At 38.0% G+C, this 21,856-nt stretch overlaps 2 protein-coding genes across 5 annotated transcripts in view; one reads left to right on the plus strand and one right to left on the minus strand.

Moving 5' to 3' along the window:
* The window catches only part of sptb (spectrin, beta, erythrocytic), a 43,169-nt gene extending 38,664 nt beyond the window's left edge, over nucleotides 1–4,505 (plus strand). For both annotated transcript variants that reach the window (XM_063499999.1, XM_063500000.1), the window contains 2 exons: nucleotides 1,025–1,067; nucleotides 1,557–4,505. In XM_063499999.1, the coding sequence (XP_063356069.1) occupies nucleotides 1,025–1,067; nucleotides 1,557–1,748 (235 nt within the window). In that variant the 3' untranslated portion in view covers nucleotides 1,749–4,505. The remainder of the gene's footprint in view (nucleotides 1–1,024; nucleotides 1,068–1,556) is intronic.
* Nucleotides 4,506–4,588: 83 nt separating this feature from the next.
* Nucleotides 4,589–17,898, minus strand: LOC134645788 (synaptosomal-associated protein 23-like). Of its 3 annotated transcripts, none has more exons than XM_063499380.1 (8): nucleotides 17,775–17,898; nucleotides 13,557–13,671; nucleotides 10,316–10,357; nucleotides 9,781–9,829; nucleotides 8,839–8,956; nucleotides 7,415–7,588; nucleotides 7,167–7,311; nucleotides 4,589–6,800 (listed from the first exon to the last, which is right to left on the minus strand). In XM_063499380.1, exons 2-8 carry the CDS (start codon nucleotides 13,611–13,613, stop codon nucleotides 6,738–6,740), a joined length of 648 nt encoding a protein of 215 aa, XP_063355450.1. In that variant the 5' UTR covers nucleotides 13,614–13,671; nucleotides 17,775–17,898; the 3' UTR covers nucleotides 4,589–6,737. The 3 variants fall into 3 exon arrangements, with proteins under 3 accessions (XP_063355450.1, XP_063355449.1, XP_063355448.1); XM_063499379.1 differs by lacking the exon at nucleotides 17,775–17,898 and adding an exon at nucleotides 17,573–17,736; XM_063499378.1 differs by lacking the exon at nucleotides 17,775–17,898 and adding an exon at nucleotides 16,869–17,241.
* Nucleotides 17,899–21,856: the final 3,958 nt, after the last annotated feature.

The raw sequence follows: 21,856 nt of genomic DNA on the forward strand, positions 1-21,856 counted from the left end.
TAAGGCAAACTGTGGAAGACATGAAAAATATGGGAGACCAAGAAAACTTCCAGAAAAAAACAAACAAACAAAAAAACTACAAATCTGCTTCACACTACAGCATTGATGCACAAACATGGTTCACATAGAGTCCTCAGAGGGATAAACTAGGCAGATCAATTTAAGATTGAGTCCTATTTGAATCAAAGGAGCATGAAAAAAGCACCTTGGCAACTGTAAAACATGGGATTTAATATATTCTGCTTTAGGGTGGTGTGGTAGTTGTTGGCAGGAAACAATGCACTGATATTAACAAATTCTGAATACGAATGTTTTTGTCTCAGGGCGTCAAATACTGTTGTTCTCTGTATACACACGAGGTGGCCTTCAGCACTGATGCCTTGGGACATATGGGCCCCTTTACAACATTAATCTCTGGCATTGTTAGATGTTGAGAAATAATAGTCTAGTATTGAAGAGCATGTGTTATAAGGATCAAGAGGTGGCTTTGGAGTTTGACATCCATTAGGCAGCAGCTGATTTAATTCACTGTTTTGTTTTTGCTTCTGGGTTAGGTTAGAAACTAAAAAGTAATTGCTAAGGTTTGATAAAAGGTCATGGTGTGAATTAAAATATCCCCCCCTCGCATCAACTCTAGAGCTAAAAAACATCAAGGTCAGCCAGTGTGTCCTTTACAAGCATCCATAAATAATTATTTATCATTATTGGCTAAACCAGGTGCAAGTTCAAAGGACAACTGGTGTGTAATCTTAATTTTGCCAGCGCCTTTGACAAAATGGCAATATCTGACACCATGGTTTATTGCACCACATGTGCAATAAAGAACATGCATTTGCTTTACTAATATGAATTTCACTCAAATATCTAGTGGTTGTTAAGAAATACACAGACAGGCCAGTAAAAGAGTTTTTCACTTATTTGCCCATTTCAGGGAAATTTCTGGGTGTTAACATGATTTCATTCTAGCGATTTTAATGTAAAACATAAGTGCTTCTAATATTTATATAATTTTAACCTTTTACAGGCTTGGAGATGGCAGCGAATTTTTGTTCCAGTGTAAAGACGAGGTGAGTTGAATTACATCGGACTTTCTCCTGGACTTGATTTATTCTGGTCAAAGGACATCTCATAGCTGACCCTATGTAAAGCAGTAATCACAGGTTGCAATGCTACAGATAGCAGTTACGCATTTGCATTTAATTTTCTGAACTGTTTCCATTTAGCATTGCTGTCCATGTCTAAGTAATTTGGCAAGGTTGTAGAATCTGACATAAATGAGGTTATTCGTGTTTCTTTCTGAATCACTATCAGCTAGCGAGAAATTTACCCTACGGGAATCATTAAGCCTCACAGAATAAGAATGCTGACAGTGAGTTTGTCTTTATCTACATTACCCCAATTTAACCTCACCAGCATTTCAAGTTTAATTGTTAAAAGCGTGGCCACCTCTGCTTGTTTATGCTTATAGACCGGGAGACCAAAACACTCACTGCCCCTCTGGAGGTGGACTTCCCTTTCTAAGCCGCTGCGATGTGTGCGTGTGTGTTTAATTTCAGGAAGAGCTCCAGCGTTGGAGCCAGGCCATGGAAAAGGCCGTTCAGCCCCTGGCAGCAGAGGAGGCGTCGGGGCCCTCGGGGGCCAAAGCCCAGAGCCTGCCCCCTCCCTCCTCCTCAGCTGCACTCCCTGAGCCCAGCTCTGCCAAGAAAGACAAGGAGAAGAAGTTTAGCCGCTTTGCCAAGAAGAAGTGAAAGAGAGGGGAAGGCCATCAGGAGGAGGGGGTTGTCTAGGCAACCTGGGAAGAGAAAGTATTATGTGTACAATCAATCAGAGTATGCTTTTTGTCACTAGATTTTCTATATTATTTTGTGAGAATTACCATAAATATTGTAGTAAAGTCATCACTCTTTTGCCTGTATTTAAGCCAGTGTATGACTACAATGGTCCACTGTTTTTGTTTGTTCTTTTTAAGAAATGCCAAATTGAAAGCATTAAATTAAAGCACAGGAATGCTCCTCTTCATACACAACCAAAGAATGTTTGTAAAACTTTTCATTTTGTTAATTTAGCTGAAGTTTTTTTTTTTTTTTTTTTCGCTTCACTAAGGCATGCTTTGATATAGCCATGTATAACATGAAGGCCTGTAATGAAGATGACTCAAGAGTACTGAAAAGTACTTTTAATAACCTGCCTTATCAAATGGTTGTGAACTGTAATACTGTGCTGTTTGAGTTTGGAGCACTAAAGAGTTTAATAATCTTTTTTTTTTTTTTTTTTAAGAGCTTTGTAAATGCCATGTAAGATTTGGGGATGAGAAAACCTCAGCATAGTGCTGTACAGTATATACACACACACTCTCCAAGTATATCTGCAGTTATGCAAACTAAATGCTCTATGCACTGTGAATGATTGACTTGAGATTTTAAATTGCTTACCGACGTCGCACGAGCGGTCATGTGACACCACAGTGTGTCAGTTTTGAATAAGGACCCATTCAGGTTTATTCTCAACTGAACTGTGGCAGTGTTCATGTCTGTCAGCTTGAAATATATTTAACACTTGTGTAAACTTAAATTTCAGAGCTATCCATCAACATATACCATATATACATATATATATATGCAGATGCATGAAGTATGCTTTACATTAGTTTGATATGGTGCTATTGTCATATTCTTAAAACTTCAAACAAGACCAACTTGACCTGCCTTGTTTGTCTTCAACTTTGGCTTGTAGTGACACACGTAAAAAGTGTTGGAATATCTGAGGGGTGCTTCATAAAGGTGGCTCAGAAAAGCAGTGGTTATTCAGGTTTACATGCATCAAGAATCAATAGCATTTACAGTCACAGATCATCTTAATTACCGTTTTCAAACGCACAAAAAAAGCAGAAATAAGCACAATCACTGCCATGTACAAAAGACAGCTTTTGTTATGGAGTTGTAGGTCAGTGATGAGCTCAGACTCACAAAATAGGGATCAAATCTGCAACACTGAACTGTTCATTTGCAGGTCTTTACCTGTAATTATGACTTCACGGGTTCCCATGAGAGTACTGTTTTTCTTTGTGCAGTTAAAGCTAAAACTTCAAGTGCAGTTGAAGTTTTATTGTAACGAAATAAAAAGGCAACTTTTTTTTAGAAATCAGAACTTCTCCATCTTTGAATTTTACTACTTGGTTTGTGAAAAACATGATACTGGATAAATACCTTCAGGTTTGTACTTTTTAATTACAGAAACATGCTGACCCAAATAAGGCTAAATAAAAAATATGGGTCAAGAAGACAAAAAAGCACAAGCCAAGTATTTAATCTGACAACTGGGTCACGATCAAAGACAAAGTACAGGGGGTAAATGACTACACAGAGGTGCAAAACAACTATGAAAATAAAAGACCATGCAGCAGCACAACATGATGGGAGGTTAGGGGCTTTTTACATGTACTGCATTTGCCCCAGAACCCCCGTTATGTGTTCATGCCCATGTACACCTCTCTTGATTTATTAAAAGAAAAAAAAAGCCTTCAACCAGCAGTCCTTGCTTTATGAAACACCCCTCTAGTCTTGCAAGTTGGATTTTATTCATTACACAAATAGAAATGCTAAAAGACGACAAAATGTTAGCATCAGAATGAACTAGAATTTAAACCAGGTGCTGTTATTCACGAAAGCAGTTTATGAGAGCCTGCATCATAATTTGAAGTTTTATAGAACTAGCCAAAGTCTAAGAAAGCAAAGGGTTGCATGAGCCTTTCCTGCTTTTCCACACCACACAACAGGACCAGGCATGCTCCCCAACCAAGGTGAGGATCGTACAGTAGCCATACGGAGCTGAAGGAATGTGTTTTTAATATGAATGTAAGGAGTGGAAATAAGTTCATATGGGAATTTCCAACAATAAAGCCATTACAGAAATCAGCATTTTAATTAAAAGTATGTACAGTACATGGATCTGCATTTATACTTTGATGCCAGGATGGGGACTCTGTCAGTCTCACTGCCGTTTTGCCTTGTCCCCGAATTATGATCCAACTCAAGTGACCTCACTGAAGCGATGGAAGTCAAATCTAGGAGGATAAATGTTCAGCTCAAGTGTTTTCTAGGAAACATGGTAGCATCTCTGTCTACAGATTAAAGCAATTGTTAAAGCCATGATCTTCTTGTGGCTGTATGAACACAAACTACAGAAGCTTCTGTGCGCCTTGTGCCAGCAGAACATCATGTCCATGCTACTCAAATTTTTTAGCACCTAAAAATGTTTTGAGACTTGCATCCCACAGATTCACTATGCTTTTTGTTGGTCGATACATCTACAGATTGACACTTCGACTTTGTCACCTTCATCCACACTGTTATTCCTTCACACCTTCCCTACCTGCCTTTTCCGTTTAGTGGTTTTTAAAATTGCATTTTGTACTTTCCAGGTATGTAAAATATCCAAAAATGTTGACCCTACCTACAAAAAGAAAAAAAACAAAAACATTTTGAAATAAAGTTAAATTAAAATTATGATAATATACAAGCTTGTTTTGTTTTGTTTTTTAATGAATGCAGTCTTTAATTATTGTCACTACATCAAAAAAGAAGTGCATTCAATTGAATTTCAGAATAGATTTATTGAGTATAAACAATTCAACAGTGGCAAGCATGAAACAGAAGGCATTTTCACTTTAAGCAGTCATCCAGTCACCGAGCTAATTTCAGATAAGATGAGCTCCATATGAACATATTTAAAATACACAAAACGGTTGTATTTACATTCCAGTGGCTGTGGGTGAAACAATGAATAAACAGCTTCAAGACAGCAAGGCAGCTTTAGAATAGACTAATTAGATCCGAGCTCATACGTAACAGGCTGAGGATGATCACTTATAGCAATACAAAGCCCTGAAAACAGTTCATTTCAATCCTTACAAACCGAGTAGGTATATGCCTGCAGCACAGCATACAAATTATAATTTTTCTTCAAAACAAATAAGCAAGAAGATTCATACGAGAGATACTTTGGCACACTGTATCCCTTTATCAATGGCCAATTTTCTTCAGCGAGCCTTAATACAACCCACCAGGACTTATTGTGCCTCTTTGTTTACCCCTTTAACAACTTTCACTTACATGTATACTTTTTGCATTTTTGCTGCCAGCGACGATTTCTCAGCCTGGGTACAGCTTCGACAAAACAAATTTAAATTCTCCTTTCCATCGTCAGATGATATTATACCATAGCTGTGCTGTAAAGACTATTTACACATGTAAGAGGAGCCTTTTACGATGCAGTGGCTGTTACAACACAACCGTACATCGTGTATAAGATTGATTGGGTTCCTACAGATTTCCCCACGTTTTAAAAATCAGAATGTTTTCTGGACTCATTTCTCTAAGCTATTGTTTTTAAAATGCCAAGTTTTTAGTAACCAACTGGCCTGAACCCAGTACATAAAGAGACCTCACATCAGGTTAAACAATGCTCATCTGTGGTTCAGAACTGAACAGTTGCGCAATTATCAAATTTGAGAGGAATTTTCTACACATTGGACACGTGTAGAAACCCTGCACACGTTACGTCTCCTCTTGTAAGCTACTAATCTCCATTAACCATTAAGAGGAAACAAAGTTAAGAAATCAGATAAACCTGATGACTAGAGGCAATTAAACAGTATTTACATCAACACTGTGATCAAAGTGAAGAAACAGTGAACATGGAAGAGAGTAGTTCACCTACTGCTGTTCACCCACTGTTACATTTCCCAAGTTCAGTGTTATTGTGAAGTAAACTAAACGCTTCAGGGCAGGTAATGATAAACATACCTCATGATCCTTGCAGACCTTCCTTCTCATAAGAAGGACGAGTGATTGCTATACAATGTTTCTAACCACAGGTCATCTATTTGTAGCAAGTAATTACAATGACCTTAACTCCCCATCTGTCAGAAATTTTAAGTAGTAATAACATCAAAATTCTTTCATTCAGGTACAACATTAGATTTTTATTTTTTAAATAGCCCTTTTATATGAACAGGCATAAATGACATGGGAACAAAGTGTTAAAGAGAACTTTATTCGCAAGTCATTTCTGCTTCATGAGTAATTAAATAAGCAAATAATATCAAAGCATTACACATGATACAATCAACCTAATTACACAATGAACCTATAAGGATTTGAGTAAGATGCATTTCAGACCAGAGTTGATGTTTCCTTTTAAACTACATGAGGCTGTATGGAGACAACAGCTTATCAGTTTTGATGAGTTAATGGTCATACATCGACAAAACAGCTCATTATTCTTGACTTAGATGAGAAAGAAAACAAACAAACAAACAAAAAAAACAAAACAAAATGGAAAGCAGCAAACGTGCCACTTCCCTCCCTGTGAAGGTTACATGTATGTAGTTTGGTATCAAACAGCAGTGATAGGCAGTCAGCCACTTACTGAAGTATCTCACACTGTTTCTCACAGTCCAGCATGACTAGGCGTGTGTGTAAAAGGGTGTGAATAGTGGTGGACAGTCTAAGAAGTTGTCTTCACTCTACTTACAACTTAGTGCGATAAAGGCAGGCACACTACTGGCAAAACTTCTTCATGAGAGAATTTCTTTTTACTTGCAAAGTATGTTTGCAGATGCGCACAAATATACAGTGTGTGAGTGTGTGTGTGTCTGTGTGTGTGTGTGTGTGTGTCTGTGTGTGTGGCGAGAGAGGCTCAAGGTTGATAAAACTAGCAGAAGCGGGATTTCTCGTCTATTTGATGAGCTTGTTGGCTCTCTGGTTTGCTTCATCAATGCGCAGCTTGTTCATGTCCGCCTAAAGACACAGACAGGTGGAAAGGGGCAGTTATACAGCTGTTTTTCCTTCCCCAAGTAGCAATTTATTATCAATTGTAAATTTTTATGAGTAAGTTTCCATTCTCTTCCTCTGTAAGAACATATCCATGTTTTTACAAAAATCAGATATACATGAGGGGGTAACACCCCATCATATGGAGCAATGAGTCGACGCAGACATGAGCATCAACTACATACAATTCAAATTATTAAGGGGGGAGGATAGAAAAACAAACAAAAAAAACCAAAACCCAGCAACTAAGTGTTTTATGGATCAGTAAAGTAAATTTACTTGGACCCCTTTTCACATTTACTAGAGGTTCATGTGATTTTAAGCCATTTTTACCTTGTCATTGATGCGGTCAATCTGTTTGTTCTGCTTGTCTATCTCACTTCCCATGTCCACAGCCAGGTTTTTCAAGTTGCCAAGGATGCTGCCGACCGCATCCAAATTCTCCTCCATTTCATCTTCACGTGCATCATTGGTTATTCTGTTATACATTTGCAATGTATACATTTGATATGTTCTGCAATAGTTTTGGCAACACCAAAAAGTTCAAGAGTTTTAGCAATGTAAAATAACCAGGACAGTACCTCTGGATGTATGGGCCTGATGGTCCCGCAGCATTAACCTGGGCAGCCTGGCCATTGCGGACGCCTGAAGGCTGTGTTGAGACCACTTTTGAGCCATCTGCATCATTTTCACCTTCAGTTCCTCCAGTACCCCAGGTACGCTTATATCGTGAGTCATTCTCGATTGATGACACTCTGGAGCAAAAAAAAAAAAAAAAAAAACAGCGTGTCAGAATGCACGAACAAATGCAGAAGTACTTAAGTTCAGTCACTGCAACAACTACAGATGTTCAGTAATAGCAATCAAGCTCAAAAGATTCCCTACCTTATATCTTGATAATCAAAGAATCTTCTTCTCCAAAGTGAAAGCATTTTGGGAAGATTTTTTTTGCCATGTTAAAACCATCATAGGATCTCAATGTGCACACAAAGTGACACTCCAAAATCATAGCTGCATGGAGGGTTTTAAGTGCATTTAGCCCAGATGAGTATGCGGCTCACATTAAAAAGTTGGCTGGAACACCATCACATTTCCTATCTGTCCATAAATGATTGGTAATGCTCACAAATTTAATCAGCAATCTTCTCACCACGAAATGTACATTTGCCAAGCAGAGAGTTTTTTTTCTCCTTATGTCACACACAGACATTGTGAGCCACATTTGGACCACAGCAGCTAATCATGTATTCGTGAGAAATGTTCCTGACTGACCACTGATATTGTGGAGATCTTTAAGCAAATAATATTCAATATTTTAAGAGTTGTAAGCAAGAGGGTCACAGAGCTAAAACATACATTTTCCGAGGGTCTTGTTAATTTTCCTTGAAAATGTGAATGAATAAAGCCCCATGTTCACAACTTAGCTGTATAAAGTTCACATTACATACGTTTACGCTCTAGACAGGGACTGTCCAGAGCGTAAACGTAAATGTTTAGTATCCTTTGAAGGATTAATACTTAGAATACTCTATAGATTCTCGGGAGAAATGCTGCTTGGCAGACAACTGCTGTCCTCTCATTCTAAAAAAAACAACAACAACAACAAAAAAAAAAAAACAACCTGCATCTTTGAATTTTTAAAAATTCAACCAAATATTCTGCAACCAAGTCCAGCTTTTGTATTAAGGAGCAAAACTGAAAGGTTTTATGTCAGTGCAAATAGTGCAAGTAATTCAATTGTCACTTAACATGCATAAAAGAAATTAGTGCAATTTTTACTTTTGTACAACACCAAAATAAAAATAACTGGTTGTACTGTAAAATGCAGTTTTCACAGTTTTACACAGACTGCTTGTGTGTTTGCTTTGTATCATTGTGAACCCCCATAAAAAACAGTCACGTACACACAATGAACAAACAAGCCAGCACAGCACAAAAAAAAGGGTGTTATGGATCCAAAAGTCAGTGATTTAGATCTCTCGGCAGCTCCAAGTATACACTATACCTATCACAGGGGCAGACACAGATGCCACAGCACTTGGAGAGGTCGGTAAGGTTTTTCTCAGCCTGTCTCATGTCCTGGTTGATCTGATCCATGCCTCGCTCCACACGGCTCAGCTGTTCTAAAACAGACAGGCACAGCACACCATGTCAAACTCTGCTTGCTATGCACTAGAAAACGGTTGTAAATTGTGTTTTAAATATCACCTTGATTTATTCATTTTTAGAATAGATTTAATTATACTAAATGATCCCTGGGGGAATTTTCAAACTGGGTCAATAACTGGGCCACTGCAGCAGAAAAGAGGCATATTGTAAAAATACTGCAGTTAGTGCAATAAATAAATACAAATACACAATTTTTTAGCATGGAACATAAACCTGCAACAGCACTCGAAAGTTAAAGCAAATCTTACTCAAATAAGAAGTATAACAATGGTCAATTTTTATGAATGGTGAATTTCAGTACGACAATGAATATATTTGCCTGGATGCTGCAAATTCAGATGTGTAAACCCCCCAACTTACCTGCAGCCACCGTTGTTGGTGCAAATTAGTTTAGAAAGTAAATATTTCTACTGGCATAACATTCTCAAGCATCTTTACACTTTTTTTCTTGCAATTAATTTTTTGTTTTGGTTAAATACCAGAAAAAGTTTTGTACAATCATGTCTTCCTTGGGTGCAAAAAAAATTAATTTTTAATCAGGAAATCTGTACTCTTAAATCATCAAAATTAGAGGGACAAAGAAAGTTAAAAACTGTCATTAAAGGCTATGCTATTTGGCTAATTTTGACCACCAAGTATTTTTTTTTTTTTTTTTAAATCAACAAATGACTCAGCAATTCCTTAAACTTAATCATTAGGATCCAGTAATTGTCTTGATAATACCACAAATAATATTTAACAAAAAAAACAAACAAACAAACAAAACGTCTTCATCTACCTCCTTGTTGGTCCAACATCACCATTGTGTTGACGCCTGTTTGTTTGCTCTGAAAAACAAGAGTTAAAAAGTCAAATGTCTACAAATTAATTTATGCATTTAAAATAATCAAGAGTTTGTTAGATTTCAGAATTAGGATAAAAGGGAAGTGGCCATTTTATCCTGTGTCCTTGTTCTGGTCTACAGCTCAAGCACACAAACCCTCCAGCTCACACAGCCTCTCTCAGAGAGCAGAACAAGGACCAACATTTCTGGTTTCAGCCAAAAAACTGACAGGGAGTAACAGATGCTTTGCTAAAGCAACAGCACAGTCTAGGTATCCCCAATCAGGGTTTGGGCATTTAAATACTAACAAAATTATAAATCTGGATGCTTAATCAATCCACAGTTCTTGATCCCACCTCAGGTAATGGCCTATGACAAAAAACAAAAAAACCAAACAAACGAAAAAAAAACCTGTCTGGCTGCTACAGCAACACTCCACTGAATATATCACAGTGGTTTATTGGCAAAAGCAAAATCAATAAAGTCTCACCTCTTCTGCCATCTGTAGCATCCTCCGTGTGCTTTCAAGTGACTGTAAAACAAAAGACAAACAGAAGGCATTAGAGTGTAACGAGAATTCGAGGTTCTAGTTAAAAGTAATCTGTAAACAGACTGGAAAAACTCTAGTAGTAACTGTAGTTACACCTAAGACTTCTTATGCTGCAACAAGGGTTGCTGCATTGCTTTATCTGGCTCAATTAGTGCGCAATCCCATGCTACAAATAAGAGGCAGCTAACACGGCAGTGTTCTGTGAACTTAAGTATACACATAGTTTTAAAACTTGGATTGCTTAACTGCTAATGTAAACAGATACACTGATTATTGTGCGAGAGAGAGCGAGAACAAGAGAGAGAGAATAAGGAAAGTGGAAAGATGCAAGTGATAAGCAAAACAGGGAAGATGCTACACATCTGATATTCACAGATAAATGAAAGTAGATACCAGCAAATTTATAAAACCACATTTAAGAGTATGGAGCTATAGGTTAATATGGTATACTGTCTGATTTAATTTCCCTGCACTGAGAGCACTGCTCAGCTGTAAGCTCCTCTGCACTCTGAAGTCATTGGGGGAGAAGTGTATGCACCAACAGCAATAGAGCTGATAGTGAACACTGATTCACTCAGACTCCTTCAACACAAAATTAAATCTGACAACTCTGAACTGACGGCTTTTTTTTCCTTTTTTTTTAAATTCTTGAAGAAAAACTAACTCATTCCTTGTTCCAGTCAATCAGTTGTGAGAATGTGCTGTATTTCTGTCGTATGTTGGTAATTGAAATGTTTGAGCATCCTGACATGGTATACTTGCGTCACTTTTCTAATGTGCACACCCAAAATAAATAAATAAATAAATAAATAAATAAATAAATAAATAAATAAATAAATAAATAAATAAATAAATAAATAAATGTGTGTTAATTGTCCATCTGGTGAGATGGATGACGCTTACAAAAAAAAAAAAAAAAGCTAAAGATTTCCAAGGACAGTGTGGACAACAATACAAATACACCCACAGACACAAAAAGTGACGGCGGTGAACTGGAATGCAGTCGGTTCAGGTGAGTTACAGCTTTTGTTTCTCTATTAATAGTAAAGCTGCGAAGAGAACAGAGCATCCAGAGGAGTGGAGGACTGAAGCACATATGCGACTTCATTGTTACCATCACTAATGAACTGCTAACGAGAGCGCGAGGACCAGATTCCTCATTCTCTCTATGTTATGTTTGCTCTGAATACATTAATCAGTGAGCTGAGAAACAGACAAACACAGAATTGGCGAGAGGGATATGATGAGCTCAGCCAGGTTTCTGTTGGCTTAGCCAGAACATCACTTGGGTGGATAAACATTACATTATGTCTCCCAAAATCCTTGAACTTGGCTAATTAAGCTTGAAACCACTGTCTTAGCCAAATTTTCCAGATCGGGGTGCTGCGACAATTCTTTGAGAAACAGATGAATCCTGAGGTGTTTCTGTTATTTGTTAGGAATGGCTTAATTGAAAGTAAAGTTAGGTGAGATGCATGACAGTTGTTATTCTACACACAGAGAAGCAGAAAATTGCTTATGGGTATTAACTGGCTGCAATATGTCAGGATTATCAGAGAGTATCATAAACATTTAACTAATTTTACAGCCTCGAGAGTCTTTAAACCTAGTTTTTATGACTGCAAAACAGCCGTGATATTAGAAAGACACCTCATATTTAGCTTCCTAAAGATAATCCGGTCGTATAACTAATTCCTGTGATGCCCTGACACATTACCAGTCCCTGCATGACAGCGTTTCAGGAATGACATGAGTGGTTACCCAAAGCCAGAGCGGTAAGCATTAGCAGAAGGACCCTCCCAAGCCCTGTCCCTTCCTCTTTTCTCCTACGTCAACCAGGCAGCAGCAGACAGAAGAAAGATTAAAAGAAGATTGCAGGTTAAGTCAGAAAGCACACAAAGGGAAAAAGAAACAAAAACCACAGATAATTAGTACAGTAAAAATTACATGAAGGTGAAATGCACAGCTACAAACTCAGCTAGCAGGTTAATTTGCTTCCATTTGATTCAGATGGCTGATTATATGATACCCTGAAGTGCTGATTAAACAATTATCTCCCTGATAATAAAACACTAAGATATAGCTGACAACATTCAAACTGTCAAAACCAGAGGGGTAAGGGAGCTATCAGGTTAAATTAGGCGTAAAGTCACACACACACACACACACACACACACACACACACACACACACACACACACACACACACACACACACACACACACACACACACACACACACACACACACACACCCTACGAATACTGTTAGCGGTTTAAATATTTCAGATTTGTTGCTTATACTTATGAATACTATATAAAATATTCAAGAGCTTACCTGCCAGAGTTAAAATAAGATTACCAATATCTCTCTCAGGTATTTATGCCAAATTTGGAGCTATAGCTTATGTTGTTTTCTAAGGATTCAAAAACAACTTTCATAGGTGCTAACTGGTGGATAGTTTTAACCTTCAGTCAGACCCTGGTTATTTCTCCTGTACATCATCTAACTGTGGTTTTGCATGCATGACGTATTAGATGCCCGGACTAACAATGCTAGGCTTCTGGATGCCTAGCATTGGTTTGTCATCAAGCAACACTCAATGAAAATCCCTTTTTATATTCAAACTGTGATCACTTATTGAATGCTGTCTGGGGATAAACAATTTCTAAGTCATTACCCAATTATTTATTGGGAAGTTTCCTGAAGAATTATGTGATTTACAACTAATTATTAGGAATTCTTGGCTGCTGTGATTAAATGCTAAATTTGAATCCAAGTAAACATTCATTCATTACCAATTCATCACAAATTTAATTTTTATATAAATTTGGCTTGCCTCTAGGCAAATTTCTACCATTTATACTACACTGACCCTACCCAACCCTACAAATACATATACTAGTCCTTTATACTGGTAAATAAATGGAATAAATTCAGCAGATGTGTTTTGCCTTGTAGCCAAATTAAATTGACGCGTCTAGGAAAATTTATACTGAAAAGCTCATATAGAGAGCATATAAGCAAACTTATGAAGTGCCTCCCTTTCAGCATAATCCATTTCCCTGCATGACATTCGTACATTTACAAACTCTATATTACAAACTCACTTTAAGGAAGTTTCACAGTTCGTCAGATGATGACACAATAGGTGTGAGTATGCATTGTTTATGAGTCAGTACCTCATCAGTCACTTGGTTGGCCCTAATCGCCATCTGTTCCACAGTCATATCATCCATGTTGCTGGTGTCCTGTTTGGAGGCTCCTCCCGTCTTACTGAGCTCAATAGTCTGAGGCCTGCAAGAGGGGCAGAGTTCAAAGGTCACTAAATAGCATCAGAGTGCATCAATTATCATGAAATTGCAACTTATTTTTTAAGTGTGAACTTTGCAAGAGTTGACAAAATTTAAAGAACAAAAAACAAACATGGTTATACAATATGTAACTTATATAATATGTAATAAGCTTCTTTTACATGAATTTCCTGCAATAAAACAGTTGACAACAGCTGGTATGTCAAGGCTTCTGATGTAGCCACGATATCTACAATAGCAGATGAAGGATATCAAGGCCACACTTCCCGTTCACCAGTCATTATCAAAACAAACCAATGGTTTCTGACTTCTTTTTTTTTTTTCAACCTTTTAACCAAAGCCTGTTGAATAGGAGAAGTGGAAACCTGATATTTTCAGGTATCAAAATGATGTTGCTTGCAGATACTGCATATATTGTGCTTACAGATGTGTGCTTATAGAAATTACAACTCATTAAATGTTAGGTCTACTTTGTTTCCTGTCTTGTTTGTAGATAAATCTTGTGTGGTGGAAAGTTTCCTCACATTGACAACCCGCTACGAAGTTATCAAATCTGATTTGACAAAATTTTTACAGCAGTGAACCATAAATGTAGAACAATTAATGCTTTAAAAATAAGGATAAATGAATCCTTGTGTTAAGGTTTGGAAAGACCACCAAAAAAAAAAAAAAAAGAAAAAGAAAAAAAGGCTCAGTGTTTTACATTACTAAAAATAGAGGACGCATTTAAAAGGTTAAGCATTTAAATGTGCAATCAATGTTCACCTTGTTTGTATCACTCATATGGAGAGGGAAAGAAAAGATGCAAAATCCAAACAAATCAGGCTCTTTTCCTTCCCCTGAAGGAGTGTTGCAAGTCTGGACACAGAGCAGGCTTACGGATAAAGCATGTAAAGCTTAGCAGTGGGATGGCTAGTAGAATCATGTATGCCAACAATGAGGGAACTTGGATATGGAGCTTGTGATATGGAAATCAGAGGCGTGAGACTGGATAGTGGCAACTAGCAGGAAACACACTTATCGTGCCTGCCTACGATACATAAATGCGAATTTAAATCACTGGTTATTGTTAGACATTTCAAGGTTGCAGCTCAATGAAATAACCAGTAAAAGTTTATAAAAAACACATGAAATAAAGTCCTTAAAGAATATTTAGATGTTTATGATGGTATTTACATTTGTTAACTTATTCGACTACAACTAAGTGATGAGCTTGTGATTTTCTTCAGAATTTTCAAAATGCATCAACCTCCCGCTGCATGAAACAGATGCAGTGTACGTCAATAAATAAAATTGGAAAAGAAAAAAAATCATGATACCATAAACTGATATGACAAAATAAAAAGTGAGTTTTTACATCTTAAGTCAGTCTCAGAGCTACTTTTAACACAGAACTGTGAAAATGAAGTGCATAAATTCCTATAACATAACTGTTATGCTACATTAGAATAATTATATAACAGCAGATGCTCTCTATGGTTGGTTTAACACGAAACTAATGACAAAATGTGATTATAAGATAACAGGCTGTGCACTCACTAGTATCTTTATGGTCAGCATATGTACTGAAACACTAAATCGACTTAATTAGAACAGTATAACATCTATAAAATCCATGTCCTGTCATATATCCATAAAAAAGGTGCCTTGTAATGTGAATCAAACAACTTTCCTTCCTCTGTGTTAAACACTGAATTCTTAAGAAGCTTCATTGTCAGTTACTCAGTCACCAAAAAACTGGTAATGCCTGAGAACAAAGTGACACACACAGCAGTTTTACTACTATAATCTTGGATGTGATTAACTCCCAGAGCTGATCACATCAGGATGCACAAGTCCATGTTTGCCAGCTCAGTGCATGCTCTGTTCAGATCAACATTCAGATTTCATGATCATGCACAATTTGTAAAAACAGCAGGCTAGGCATGAGGCAGCATCATCAAGAAGCTGTGAACAGCAGCAGGAAGAGCTGACCGTGTCTAGCAACTAAAACCCAGAAAGTGTGAAAACTGCCTGTTTTTTTGTGCCCTCTGTAGTTTTCAAACAATGCAGAGTATGAATAGTTCAGTCAAAACAAGACAGATGAAAACAGATCAGAAGAAAATGGAAAATGCTTATGTTTGTTAGAGATCTAAAAACAGGATACACGAGGAACAAGCTGTCTGCAAAATTGTATTGTGCATTTCAATGCAATTCATTTAGAGGAACAAAGTGTGTTAATTGTTGCAGTTATAATTCGGATCACATAATGACTGATGTTACCTCGTGCAGGAGTTTAGCAGATACAAATCCAATCCAAACAAAATTACTTTGTCAGGTGACCTTCATGCAGTCTCGTATCATGGGATATGCTAAAAATGACTGGCGTAATGGCCTCAGACAAGCTTTGATGAACAAGGCAACATTAGATAAAGCTCATCATAAGCAAAGAATTAAGCTTGTTTTCCTATCACTGTACTGTCAAGGGCAGAAGCAGTAAACTATAAAAACAAAGCTGAATCATTTACTCCAAGGCTAGAGTTTTTAGATGCAAACACTGCTGCTTTTTTCCCCCACATTTTCCCTGTCATCTGCTTTTCCTTGTTAATGTTCAAGTGGCACTTTCCTGTTTTGCAAATAACCCCTGAACTTCAAGTTCCCTTTCAAACCTGCAGCCACTAAACATCCTGAGGGGGAAAGGAAAGGAAAAAAGAAAAAAACCCAAACATGGATATTCTACTTGGCAGACAGTGCAGAGGATTTAATGTTGTTGACTCTGCTTTTTTCTGTTTTTTGGACAAGAGTGCACTTTATTCACTCAGGCTTCACTGCCTTTTCTGACCGATTATTGGACTTGGCAAGACACTGATGTGAGTTTACAATTATAACAATGAAGGTGGACTCCTTCACACACGTACACTCTTTAGATAGCCACGATGAGGGCAGATGAACATGTCAGCAATACAGAATGAAATGTGATAGTAAAAGCAGAGCTTTTTATAAACTGATAGCAATTTTTCTCTGTGTTTAGCCACATATGTGACTAGATTTACCAAGTATATGACTTAAATATTACATTTTGTTTATTTGCACCCCAAACTAGGTACCCAACCCTTAAATTCATTCCACAGTTAATATAAACAGAAAAATGTTAGTTCAGAGGAACAAAGGAAATAATACAACCGAGGCTAAAGAACATACCGATTCATGTTGCAGTTTCTTCACTTGACCAAGCACAAGTGGCAAACACCACACAGGGAAATGCGTTTCTTGTTCTTCTACCCAAACCTGTTCCTCCAGATTTGATTGGAGCACAGGTGGCGTCTTATTCCAATCACGTTGAACACATATCCTCATTTCACTCTTGATGTTTTATTGTTCAACGATTTGTCCTTACAGGCTGTCTTGAATAAAGACAACCTATTTATTATGCCGAGGAGGAAAGTGTGTCATGTTTTGGGTAGGAGGGTTGACTAATAACAAACAAGGGGACCTATGACATCATACCAGACAAGCAAAGCCTAAACTGCGACATTTGATTCCACTATTTATAGACGATAAAAGCAGGTTTTTCTGACTACCAAGACAGAAGACACTGAGGAAAATACGACATGTGGTTAATGATTCCTGCTGTAACACGTATCCACACACCTGACTGTGGTTAACTGCCAAGTGGCCACGTAACGTGGATCACTTGATAAACAGGTGACGTTAGCCTGAATGAGAAACAAACCAAAAGCATTACAAGAAGCCCCCGTAGTTTCAGGCAGTGTCCCACACCCAGTACACCATCACTGGGGCCGAGAGGTTTCCAAAACAACACTTCTTAAACTCAATGAAAAAGTTACAAAAGAGGAAGAGACAAATGTCAAACAGTTTATCAAAGCGAATTAAACTTGTCTTACATTGTCTGAAAACTTGCAGTGGTGCTCAGCTATCGCAAAGAGGGTAAAATCCGAGAGGGTAATTTCTTAAACAGGCTAATGTACGTGCTGGCCTGCTAGTTAGCTAGTTCCGCTTTCTTGTCAACTACCTAACGCTAACACTGAAACAACTGTGTTGGGAGGAAAGTGTAGGTAGATATTTACCAAGGGAGTAAATACTTACAGTTAACCCTCCTTGTTTTTTTTTTTTTTAAAGATGACCTGAAAACTCCTCCTTCTTGACGGTATGTGAACTTGGCGCTGGCAACTCCCGAATTCCTTCACTGGTTCCGCCGTCTGTCCGAAGAGTTACGATGGTGCTTTCAAATGCTGTCGGAAATATGAAAACTCAAAACTTTCAACGGACCTTGCATCCCACGTAGCACCAAGAACGATTTGAGGCACGGCATGCATTATTTCTCTCCCTATAGGTTTAACAATCTAAAACTGAAAAAGTAGTCTGGTTCTCAGGTAGTCAACTTTACACGAAAAGTTGACTTAAATATAACTGTGAAACTACTTGTGTTTTTCGTCTGTGTTTATCTTTCAGCTGCTGTATACTGATTTAACAAAATCATGAGACAATACAACTTGTGTGAAGTTACTTGGCTTCCACTTAAGATTAGTGTTTCTTTCTTGCTAATCAATTTTCTTTGTGGCCTTACTGTGCATCAAACTGCGACTCATAGAGAAGTGAGCGTTCCGTTAGCGATGAACGCAACACTTAATGATGCGCATGTCCTGTCATATGACTCCAGAGGAAAAAGAAGAAGAAGAAAAAAAGCGCTGCTCATTTTCCCCACATGAGTGCAGCATTTACCCTTCACCTGGACCTCCCCCCCTCGCCCCCCTCGCCCCCTCCCCTCTTCTGGGTATTTTACATGAAGACAGACTGTTGGATATTTTTCATAGTGTTTCTAAGCGATGCTCTGAAATCCGAGCCTCTAGCAAAGAATCTGCTGTGTAATTCCCCAAGTTTTATGGTTTAAACCACAAAAGCCTTTTCAAGGTGACTGCAAAGACACCGGGCAGAGTGCCAGCCACAATATCAGCTGACAGTGTCTAAAAGGCAAGTTTTATTTTTCTCTCTAACTGGAGCTAAATATTTTCCCTGTTGGGTCACCTATAGCTAAATATTTACAAGCTGAAAAGCCTGTAATAGCTCCAAATTTGCACAAGGGATGCTCCAACGCTGCCCTCACCAAACTGGCCATGGTGCCTGAATGATTCTTAGCTCTCTCTGCCCATGTATCTTTTATAGAGTCTACATAGCATGCATTATTCAGCAATAACACACGGCCCATCTGGACTCCTGCAAATGTGTTTGTGCATGTGTCTATGTAAGGGTGTGGGGGTCCATAGTTAACTTTCTTGCTGTGCCATTTCACCATTTCACGCCACATCCAACAGTGCCTGAAGAGCTGAAATTATTTCTTCTGTAATTACAACTAAGGTATAATGTGTGTGTGTGTGCGCGCGCGCGCGCGCGCGCGTGTGTAAGAGAGAGAGAGGAAGGTAAGGGCAAAGAATAGAAAGAGAAATATATTAGGTGAATGTGTAATAGTGACTGCAGATGGCACATTGAGGAACAAGCTCTTTCATCATCCTGTTCCTCATTAATAGAGATGGGAGTGCTGCCCTAATTCCATAATTCTTAAATCATGCTAGTTAGTTGAGTATGAGGAGACAAAAATACAAGGGAGAGAGGAGAATAGATTAGCCTATACCCTAATAATGTGTTTGAGAGCGCAAGGAAGCATCAGAAGAGGAGATGAAGGGGGAAAGGGAAAGAGGGGGGAGAAAAATGGAGATCGCCATCTGTATTTCCTCGGTTGCTTTTTGATTGTTGCCAAAACTAACATCATATAGGCCAAGTTTATTCTCGCCAACTATTGTCCCATGTGTATGGCAGCCAGTGAAAATAGATAAAATAATCAAGTGATTAATTAGATCTGGAAGAGAATACATGGGGATATAAAAGAGCGTGTCTGAGCATGTGTGTCAGTGACATAGCCCTGATTTCTTGTTTCTCGTGATTTCAAGGAGCACATCTGTTCATTTCTGGCGGAGCTCCAGTTGGATCGTACATCCATCTTTCCTTGCACAAGGACCGAGACGTGGGAATGTTTCAAGGCCTTGCTTGATCGGGCTTAATTTAACATTAGGCTAATTCCGCTGATACCTGATACTTGTCAGGACAACGAATTGGCTGACCAAGCGTGCATCTCAATATTCAGAGATAATTTCATTCCCTCGTCTCCTTTTCACTGCAGTCTACTCTTTCTCCATTTGAATTGAGCTCTCATGTGAAGCAATTTGAAGGAAACTAGAGACATCGATAGCCATTAGCCCGCTTTGCACAGGAGGGCCAAACATGGAAAGCCAAGGCTCATCTATTATTCATGTGCCTCTGTTTTCCCCCAAAACAACATTTCTGATATTCTTTTTACATCTCGCTGCCAAAAGTGACAAGTCAGTAGTTTCAAATAACGCTTTTAAAACAAAGCTGATGAATGTTTCAAGCTAGCACTAGCCCTTACAAACCCCAAAAGGGAAAAGTGCCCATTGTCTGTCTGGCTGTTTATGTCCGGATATGGGGAAAACCTAATGAGCTTAAGGAGGAAAGGAAACATTTCATCTTCAGTTGTTAAACATTAAACTTTCTTGTTAGATCAGTCCAGCTGCAGAGACAGTGGAATGGTCACAATCTCCCTCCTCCAACCAGCATTACATCCATGTTTGTTCAGACTTGACCTTTGACCTTTCAAACTCAAATGTTTATGCTTTTAGATATTTGTCAGTGTGTGAATTCTCGATTTATAGGCCAAAAGGTCTGGGAAGGGGTACAAAATAAATGTAGGGTAATAAATTGATGAATTCTACAACAATTTTTTTTTTTTACTTAGAAAACTAATTCTCATTGATTTACTTTTTGCTTTCTTTTAAACAGTTTAACAGTTAACACTTACTTAAATGACACCTTGTGTAAAGGGAAAATCATCATCAATGTTGGTGAAAATTAAAACAAGTCATAAACAAACGGCTCAAAGTTTCCACTCAATTCCAGCTTATAATGTTATAGAATTTAAAGACAGTCTAAAAATAGAAGTAAAATATTAAGACATACTGTTGTGAAATATTAGAGATTTGAGATAACCCCCTACTGAGATAAACAGCTGTAGACAGTTGGTCAGATGCCATAAAACCAGTGTAGAAGAAGACATAAACAGATGATGCAATCAAAAAGAGCAAATTTCAAGTGAATTTTGTTTGTTTCATGTATTATTTCTTTAATCTATTTTAATGTAATTTAACTCCTTCTTGAGCCACCTATCTGAACATTTACCCACTGCAAGTGTTGGTCTCGTTTAAAGCTTGAGTGTAATACTTCAGCTTCAGTTTGCATTCTCATTGATTTCCACCTTTAAAAAAAAGAAGGCAAGTGCACAAAAATGCACTTAGAGATACTTGAAATCTATCTGGACATAGCTTTGTGTATAGAGGAGGTCTTTCCTCTATCTGTCTTTTGCAAAATCAGAAATCTAGTGGAGTATTTTCCTTCTAAAAGATCTCCTTTTATGCTAGTTTCTAACTCAATGTTTTTATGCTGGGAGTATGGTAGTTTGAATAATTTAAATTTCAAAATAATTTATCTTATACTAAGCTACTGTGGAGCCACTTATTTCATCCACTGCCTGAAACAAGCTCTTCTCTCTGAAAGACCACCCTGCTTGAAGCCAGCTTTCTCCCGATTGGCTGCCCCTCCCAAACAAAAGGTTTTAACAGCAGGTCTTCGAAGCGCCTATTGTCATAGCCAGATCTGAGTACCTTAAATGATCATTTGAATGATTTATGATTACAAAAAGCGTAATAGGTCAACTTTGAAGACACTGCTTGGTTATTAGCACTTGCAGGCCACCCTTCTTGAAATCTGATGGAAACAGAAGAGGAAAGGCTATCAAGTTATTCACTCTCCTTGTTGTCAGCAGTTCAGATTAGCTGTCACATCACTGAGGGAGAAACAGCTGAAGATTGGAGAGGGTGATTTCATCTGAATAATTTCATGCTTTGACTGGCAGAGCTCACTGCTCACCGTCCCACAGCTTTGATGTCAGAGGAAGATAGACTGGGCAAAATAAAGACCCAGGTGCAGTATGATATATATATGAATACAATTATCAGCACTTTGGAGGAAGAAAACAAAAAACAAACAAAGTTAATTCACATTTCCACTGAAGAAATTCCACTCACTTGGCTTGATTTCCG

The sequence above is a fragment of the Pelmatolapia mariae genome, linkage group LG16_19 (assembly GCF_036321145.2).
Source record: "Pelmatolapia mariae isolate MD_Pm_ZW linkage group LG16_19, Pm_UMD_F_2, whole genome shotgun sequence".
In the NCBI taxonomy this organism is placed as follows: Eukaryota; Metazoa; Chordata; class Actinopteri; order Cichliformes; family Cichlidae; genus Pelmatolapia; species Pelmatolapia mariae.